The sequence below is a fragment of the Panthera uncia genome, chromosome D1 (genome assembly GCF_023721935.1).
Source record: "Panthera uncia isolate 11264 chromosome D1, Puncia_PCG_1.0, whole genome shotgun sequence".
Lineage (NCBI taxonomy): Eukaryota > Metazoa > Chordata > Mammalia > Carnivora > Felidae > Panthera > Panthera uncia.
The window spans coordinates 13,541,766-13,550,789 of NC_064808.1; the positions used below are offsets into that span (position 1 = coordinate 13,541,766).

The window sequence follows — 9,024 nt, forward strand, 5'->3', positions numbered from 1 at the left end:
TATTTTACCATACTTAAGTAACATGTATTCACTGTTATTATTATAATCATTTATTTATTCATTATTATTATTATTAGAAACTTTCTGATGCAATTTTGGAAGAAACTTGGAAATATCTACGGGACAAAGCATTCAGATCACAATCTTTAGAGTGAAGGCATTGACATTTAAGGATGAAACAAGACAAATAGCTCAATGAGCAAAACTCTGTGATAATGAAATTTCAGTTCCTGCTTCCAGCACTCGTCCATGGTGTTGACATGTTCATGCATGCAGCCAGCTTGTTATAGCTGAATTGACTGTGTAAGATATTTGATGAAGATCATATACTTAGTGGGATTCAATGATTAAGTTGATATAAAATGTTACTTATATTTTCTCCAAGACTATTCCACACCTAAGAAGATGTCACATTTTTCTCAGGGATAACATTTGGAGGAGGGTGTAAAACTGGCATATTTAATAGATACGGGAACACCATCCCCAGCTTGGAGATATTGAGTTATACATTCTCTGACTCTTGGGTTAAAGCTGTAATTTTTTCAAAAATCCTTCACCACTGTGACAGACATAATTCCAAAATGCCCCTCAGGATCTCCTGCCCTATCCCCTGGGATTATAAATGTGGTGATATGGCACAGGTTAAATGTTAAATGTTGAATTACATGTCAAAAGGGATTTCAAAAATGTAATTAAGGTTATTGATAAGTTGACTTTTAGTTATATGTTTGGATCTTATGTAATCCCTCAAGTTCTTTACAAACAGAGGATTTTTCCTGACTGGCAACGGAAGAGTAAGTTAAAAAGATTCAAAGTACAATCGGAAAAAAATGCACCATTCCTGGCTTTGAAGACAGAGGGAGCACACGCAGAGACCTCTGGAAGCTGAGAGTCACCCCCCACCCCCACCCCCGCCCCGACTGCCAGCTAGGAAATTTCTGGACACCAGAGACTCCATTTTGAAGTTCCATTTTCCTTTCTAACTAATTAACTCTTAAACTGGGCCATCGCAGTCATTGTTTTACATGTCGTTGCTCGTAAAATCCAACAAAACAACTGTCACTCAGACTATAACACTGTTGGCAAGAAGTTTATGAGAACAGGAAAATTAACTACAGCATGGTGGGAATAGTTTTGTTTGATACCATCAGTAGAATCATCAATTAGATAGTAATCAAAAGCTGTTCCACCTCAGCATCATTTTTTCCCTCCTGTTTTTTTTATCTAAATCATGTGATTAGTCCCTCCTTCTTTCTCATAAAAACCTCTTGCTTCCCCCCCACACTTTTCCTGGTTCCACCAAAATCTGTACTCCCCAAATTGCAATTCTGAAACCTCAAATAAAGGCCTGGGTACTTGTTCAGGTTTGCTCCTCTTCTCATTTGCAACAATAATGAGGGGACCTTGACAAGACAAGGTCTATTGCTCACAAGTCACAGCGGGTACATCACATACCTGCATGATGGTGAAAAGAGAGTATAAAATAGGCAGAGAGGGAAAGGATAGGACTTGAGGTCCCTGGGTGGGGAAAAATACATATTTGGGAACAATGCTGGGAGCCTCTGACCACAGCCAACTCCCTCGAGCACAAGGTTCCTCTTTAAAATGTAAGACACCACCAACTCCCACTCAGGTTTCCCTCAGGAATTTGACAAAAGACCTAACTAAAAATGAGTAGTAGACAATAAAATGTAAGACCCACAAGGAATGATATGGCCCTAGACCACCCCTCGTACAATGGAAACGAGCCAATGAAAATGGGATAACGAGACATTTAGAGTTACCTAGACAATAGGGGCAGGACCTGAGAGGAAACAAAGGAGAATGAAGCAGGGGTCTGGGAGGGGGAGAGGGGGACCGAAAAGTTGTAAAACAAAGACCCTTGCCTATAGTCGCAAGCATTCACTTTCAGATGTCCCTCTCCGCAAAGAGAGTGTTCATACTATTCTTCCTTTCTCATCTTATACTCTAATAAACTTTTGCCTGCTGCTCATTTTCATTCTTCGAAGCAGCAAGACAACGAATCCTGGGTACCGAGGTAAAAAATCCTGCAACACCTGGGGCCACACAGTTTGGTCACAGGTACAGAGACAGAGAGAGAGACAGAAAGAGCTTGCTAGTCTGAGGTTCTGCCTTTACTGGGGTCAAGAGTGGAGTACCCAGGGTTTGGAGGTGCACTACTGGTGAATTTAAAACATGAGTGGAAATTTTTTTTAATTAATTAATTAAATTTAAAAAGTTTGCCTGGTTGGCTCAGTCAATTGAGTGTCCAACTCTCGATTTCTGCTTGGGTCACGATCCCTGGATTGTGGGTAGAACCCAGTGTTATAGGCTCTGCACTGAGCACGGAACCTGCTTGAGATTTTCTCTTTCCCTCTGCCTTTGCCCCCTCCTCCATTTGTGCAAGCTCTTTCTCTCTCTAAAAATAAATAAAAAATAAATAAAACATAAGAGTGGGATTAAAGTATGGGAAGGAAAACACAGGGCCACTCAAATGGTCAGTTGTAAGCCACACAGGGCTTTCCGAAGGAGGACTCCATAGGCCAGGCAGCCTGGCTCTCCACCTCGTTGTGTAGTTGGTGGGCATTGTGTTCATTTCAGATGGGATGCCTTTGAAATGGATGTCTCAGCAATCAAAGCTTAATATCGTCGTAATCAAAAACGCCAATTGTCAGGCACTCACACTACTTCGAACTAAGGTAACACTCTGAGGTACCGGGGATGAAGATTCCAACATAACTTCTTCTTGTGGGACACATTATGGTGGTTTTGCAGTTCGGTTATCACAAACAACAGTTTTGAGTCGCTATGAACAGCTGTGTACAGGTTTTTGTGTAAACATAGGTTTTCATTTCTCGGAGATAAATGCCCCGAAGTACAGTGGATAGATTGTACGTAAAATTTTAGTTAACGTACAGTGCAATATTAGGTGGCAAGCTGCATCGAGAACAGTGTATTATCACTGAAGGGAAGTTATACCATTCTGCAACGCGTGTGGAGAGGTGCTTAAGAGCACTCGTAATAAAGATGTTTCTAAGAATGCTAAAAGCACAAACATAAAAATCACACACACATACATACGCACATACCCTATGCTCAACCCTCAGTTGCCATGTCCAGCTGCAACCCTTTTAGTTGGACTTAGTTTGTCTCCAGTTGAATATGGACGCACTGATGACTTCCCGATGGTATACTTTTCCACCCGGAAATTTTGGGATCTAATTTCTTCACGCAGTTTACATTAGGGCCCCCTGAATAAGAACTGAGTTCCCATCGTATTCACCCCTCAACTAGCACACCCAAGACTAATACAAACTTTGAGGAGATGCCAATACCTAAGATTTAAAACATAAATAGATAAAAGGTAAGTCTTTTATGCTTTTAGAAGCTACATCTTATAGTTCTTTTCCACAGACCAAACAAATAAATTCCGTGAGTAAAACAAACAACATAGTTATTTGACGAGGCATCTCCAATGATGTGGGTCTGCAGGAAAAAAAAAAAAAAAACATCAGGATAGACCTCAACTCCAGACTTCTGCTTCACCACTCTTAGATAACATTTCCCCATCATGAAGTGCTCCCATAGGTCACACGTGTGACATATGATGTACATAGAGACATATGATGTACATAGAGACCATATAATGCCCTCATGTATGACATGTCCTTCTAGAGCAAGACTGGATTTTCCTGCTTGGACTTCCCTGTGACTTGCAGCTGGTTAGATGTTTGGAAGCAATGAGGACTATAAAAGAAAGCTCCAGAGGAAACCAAATATCATTTTTTGACAACTTGTACAGATGAGATCATCACAAGGTGTCTAGGCTAGAGAAGAGTGTCGTTTCTCCTCTTTTGAGGGAGACAGGGCTACTTGTGACAACCAAGAGGATGAAAGATAATCTATGCCTTCATAGTTCTCACTCTTTCCCCACACAAATGTGTCTACTTTCGATATCAGAGTCCCACTCTTTCCCCATAAGAACACTGACTTAAAAAAATATCCTGGTGAGGTTGCACACTCCGTCAGCTTTGCAATTCCACCATCTTCATTACAAAATTCGGAATTGGAATTAGATCATACACTCTGTTGGCAAGAGATATGGTGATGGTAGCCACAGGAGCTCCATATTAGAAGCATGTCCAGAAGACATGTTGGATAGAGTGTCTCTGGGGAGGCATCTAAATTGGATCCAACATACACCCCTTTTCATATTTTCCTTGTCTTGAAATAGAACAAGACTTTAACTAAAACTCTGCCAACTAGAATCTACTCATGTGTAAACCTTCCAAGAGCAAAATCAGCAGCTGCGATCAATGATAAACTGCTTGAGATGGATAAACTCTGGATCTGAAAAATAAAAGTGATGTATATATGCCACTAGTGTTCATTGTGGAATTCACAGAGGGAACTCCATTCCCACACAGAGAAATAATTTTTTTTTCAAGCCAAGAAGCTCTTTTTTTATTTTTTTTTTTTTTCATTTTAATTAGGTTCCATACCCAGGATGGGACTTAAACTCGCAAGTCAGATATCAAGAGTCACATGCTCTACTGACTGAGTCAGCCAGGTACCCCTCGAGCTAAGTAGTTCTAACATTCCTGGTACAACAAATTGAATACAAATTCGGTAATCTTAACATAACTTAGTAGTTTATAAATAAAAATATGTTTGAAATAAACAATAATACTCATGTTAAATTTTCTATATGGATAAAAATACAAATAAGAAAACAGGTTGAAATTGGAAAGATTCTTAGTGATCATATACTTCGATAGTGCAATGTTGTCAGATGGTGACAAAAGTGACAGGTGGTAATATCCCTCTCTACTGCATACAGTTTTCACCCAAAAATCTCAGTCCCTCTAAATTACCATCATTTTTGGATTATATTAAAACTCACTAAAATAATTCATATCTGTGATGTAGCTATATCTGTCTCAAAGCCTAAAGAGACTCATCTGAGTTATGACATTCTTTCTTTATCAGTTATTATATTCAGATTCCCTATTTCAACCATCAACTGCTTGTACACTTTACTTCTAGACCACATGACTATATCTACTTAATTTGGGACACCTATGCTACAACCATAATACCTTAGCAGTATAAAGAATTATTATAATTTGTATGACTCAAGACAAACTTAATGCTTGTATAAATCAGAAGGGACAATTTTAGAAGCAAAAAGTTTTTACAAAAAGAATAATAATCTGAGTACAACCCCAATAATCAGAACCTTCCTAAGGTGAAAACATTCCTTCAGAAGGGTGAATATTCACACTGTGTTCTGTCACTGTTCTAGAAGGATCTAGATAAATAGGAGAAGAATTCAAAGTATAACCCCCAAAATAGAAGGGAGATTACCCTAGATTATAGATTATCCCTTAAAACACAAAGATTTTATTATTATTTGAATCTGGTGCTTTCTGCTTAGTCATGAAGAACAAACAAGCTTAAGGTCTATGATCAGAAATTATGTGATTCAACAGTTTAATTAAGAGAGCCAATTGAAACAGAAAAAACCTTCCAGGCTGTGGTTATAAGCATATAAAAGTGTAACTATAAACAGAAGTCAACATGAAGAAGGGCATGGAAAGCACCATATCAAGATTACAGTGATACTAGGCAGTCAAGAAGGCAGAGGCACAGCTGAACATCTAAGGCACCAGTCTTTCCACGGTTGTTTGTACCTGGTGCTGTCTCTTCCCATCCATGAAACTGACTCAACACTAACCAGTGTGTATTTTCATTCCTGAAGGAATTAATTCTCATACCTCCTGATTATGGTAACATCACAATAAAAAGATAACATTCTCTGTAGACTTCTAGGCAAATCCAGACTATGAAGAAAATTTTGAAGATCCCACTCATCTTTTGTCATCTAAGATTAACTTCTTCTTCCATAACTTCCTCATGGCGTTTTTCACTTCTGCATTCCTCAGCGTGTAAATCAGAGGATTGATCAAAGGTGTTCCAAGTGTATAAAACACAGCTATCATCTTATCCATGGGGAAGGTGGTTGCAGGGCGTGTGTATATAAATATGCAAGGACCGAAGAACAAGATGACCACAATGATGTGGGAGACACAGGTGGAGAGGGCTTTTCTCCTCCCTTCAGCACTGTGGTTTCTCAGAGAATACAAGATGTTAACATAGGAGCACATCAGCATGACAAAACTCAGGGTACAAATGGCCCCGCTATTGGACACCAAGAGTAGGTTGATTACGTAAGTGTCTGTACAGGCAAGTCTCAACAATGGCTGCAAGTCACAAAAATAGTGATCGATCACATTGGGACCACAGAAGGGTAAACTCAAGGCCAGAAAAATCTGAGCTAAAGAATGTACACAGGACCCCACCCAGGCCATAGCCACCAGCACAGCACAGACCCGTGGACTCATGATGGTTGTGTAGTGCAGGGGCTTACAGATGGCCACATAGCGGTCAGCGGCCATGAGGATAAGAATGAAGATCTCCAGGCAGCCAAAGAAATGGAACGAGAAGACCTGTATCATGCACTCACTGAAAGAGATAGTGCTCTTCTTCAAAAAGGCATCCACAATCATTCTAGGGGCTACAGAACTACAGAAACAGGTGTCAGATAAGGACAAGTGGAAAAGGAAAAAGTACATTGGACTCCCAAGGGCCCGGCTGGTCTTGATAGTAGTAATGATCAGAAAGTTACCCAGCAATGTCCCCAAATAGAAAAGCAAGAAAGTGACAAACACTATTTTCTTCCTAACAGGATCCTGGGTCAACCCAAGGAGAATGAACTCTGTCACATTATTATTCAGCCGCATGATTTCGCAAATGAGGAGAAGGCTGAGTGGGAAGTGGTTGATCTACAAAAAAAATAAAAGAATTAATTCATGGTGTGACATGTGATTTTATGGACTATTTTAAGAAAAATAAATATTCTTCATCATGAATATTTTAGGGGTGGGTCGCTTCTTATAAGTCACTTCAACACTTTGTTCCTCAATTTATAATGAGAATTTCATAGGGTCATTTTAAGTCTCAAACAAGCTTGTTAAATGTACACAAGCTTGTATACAAGCTTGAATATAAGGATACAATCCTTTAGATACAATCCTTTGTAGCATTTAAATGATTCTGATTAATTTGTACAATTCAATGAATACAATGTGAAAAGACATGGGTCAATTTTATTAACTTCATTATTTTTTCGTATTTAATAAATCTTCAGGCACATGTTTTGATGGTGTATTACCTGGCATTGTGGATATATTTGACTGCTGCTGGAGGTTATAAATATAAAATCATAATATAAATATAAAATCACAACCCACTTTCATACCATAAAGAACATCTTTATGCAACTATTTATCACCATATATTTGTTATACATATTTATATAAATGTATAATTTTATAAGTATGTAATATGTTATCCTTCACTGAATTTCTCCCAGATATTACAACTTGAAAAGAGGAACAGGAAATACTCATAGCCTGTAAATATTATGCTATTACCATAAAACACCCTTACAATATTTAGTATTTTGCACACACTAATGCAGACAAGTGATAAAATGGTCTTTGATAGTAAATAATCACTTAAATATCTGCATTTCTATTTCCTCCCCTCCCTCCCACTTCTGAAAAGCATCTGTTAGAGGACCCCAAGTCCCCGAGGTTACATATAAATGAAAGGGGGTGTTATTCCTCAATAGTTCATGTTTACAATAATCCAAATTTAGCTTAAGCACTTTGGATTCTGAGATCTTTTGGAAAGATGTCACAAGGCAGTTCATGTAGGACCAGATCATGACTGTAAACCCCAGTAGAGTCTGTACTATCCAGGTACTGAAAATCTGATGTCTTTTTAACAGAGTGCAGACTCTGAAGAGGGAGAGAGATATAGACAAGAGAAATAGTAAATAAATAATAACTGACTTCATTCAATTTGTTTTCTGTCCTGGAAAAGTCAATGATCATTCAGCTTTGAAATTTCATTCTGTTGAAATGAAGATTTCTTTTTTCAAATCTGGAAAAAAAAAAAGATTACCATTGGCCTCACTTCCAAGAACAAAATCTTTTCTTTAGCTCTTTCCCGTCAAGATACTTTTGAAAGGGACACTACATGCAAGTAAAAATATAAACTTAAATGTGATGTATTTACATATAATTTGGAAGACCTATTTATCCCATTGTGTTCCTCCTCAAACTCATCCATACCTTCAATACTCTGTCTTGAAAGTTGTGAGCTTCCAAAGCACAGATGGGCTAAATAGAAAATTTCCTTTATATACACACGTGGACATGTATTTTTAAGATAAATTAAGAATCAGAGGGGCACCTGGATGGCTCAGTTGGTTAAGCATCTGACTCTTGATTTCTGCTCAAGTCATGATCCTAGAGTCCAGGGATCGATCCCTGTGACAAACTCCTCAATGAGTATGAAGATTCTCTCTCTCTCCTCTGCCCCTCCTCCACTTGCATGCTCTCGTTCTCTCTCTCTCTCTCTCTCTCTCACTCTCGCTCTCGCTCTCACTCTCGCTCTCTCTCAATAAAAAAAATTAAAACGAATTATAAATGCATATGGTTTCATTAACTTGTTAATAACTGTGAGTTCTAATCAAATATTTAATCAAGAGTTTAATCAATAATCTCCTTCCTTCCTGGAATGTCATTTCATTTCCAGCTACTTCAATTGTCTCAAAACTTCAGGACCCAAATGCTAAGTAATATCCTCTGAAGGCCTTTAGTAATTATTTTGTGATAAGAGAAATTATTACTCCTTTTCCCTAAGGACATCCTTTATAGCTTTTCTTCTAATGTTACATACCATGCTTAAATTCTGTTACATGAGTGCTCTCTTTAGCTTCTTTCTTGGAATAAGAATCTCTGAAAACTATTCTCAGGATTTTATTCTGCACAGTTCCAAACCCAGTGACTTGTACCGTGTCCATAATTAGTATTTTTAAATTAAAATTTCTCAATTAACTCTTAAATTATAATATTTATCTGATTATTTTGCACTATTCTGATCACAAAACAT

At 38.1% G+C, this 9,024-nt stretch overlaps 1 protein-coding gene and 1 non-coding gene across 2 annotated transcripts; both read right to left on the bottom strand.

The window, feature by feature from the left end:
• Window positions 1-3,388: 3,388 nt before the first annotated feature.
• LOC125917733 (small nucleolar RNA SNORA18) lies at window positions 3,389-3,528 on the bottom strand. The gene has a single exon (XR_007456278.1). It is a non-coding gene; the product is annotated as a small nucleolar RNA SNORA18 (small nucleolar RNA).
• A 2,342-nt stretch (window positions 3,529-5,870) lies between these two features.
• On the bottom strand, window positions 5,871-6,803 carry LOC125916289 (olfactory receptor 4C16-like). Its single transcript, XM_049622434.1, has one exon. The coding sequence runs from the start codon at window positions 6,801-6,803 to the stop codon at window positions 5,871-5,873; it is 933 nt and encodes a 310-aa protein (XP_049478391.1).
• Window positions 6,804-9,024: the final 2,221 nt, after the last annotated feature.

Excerpts from the sequence above, each read along its gene's own strand:
- LOC125916289 (XM_049622434.1), bottom strand. The coding sequence starts at position 6,803 with ATGCGGCTGAATAATAATGTGACAGAGTTCATTCTCCTTGGGTTGACC.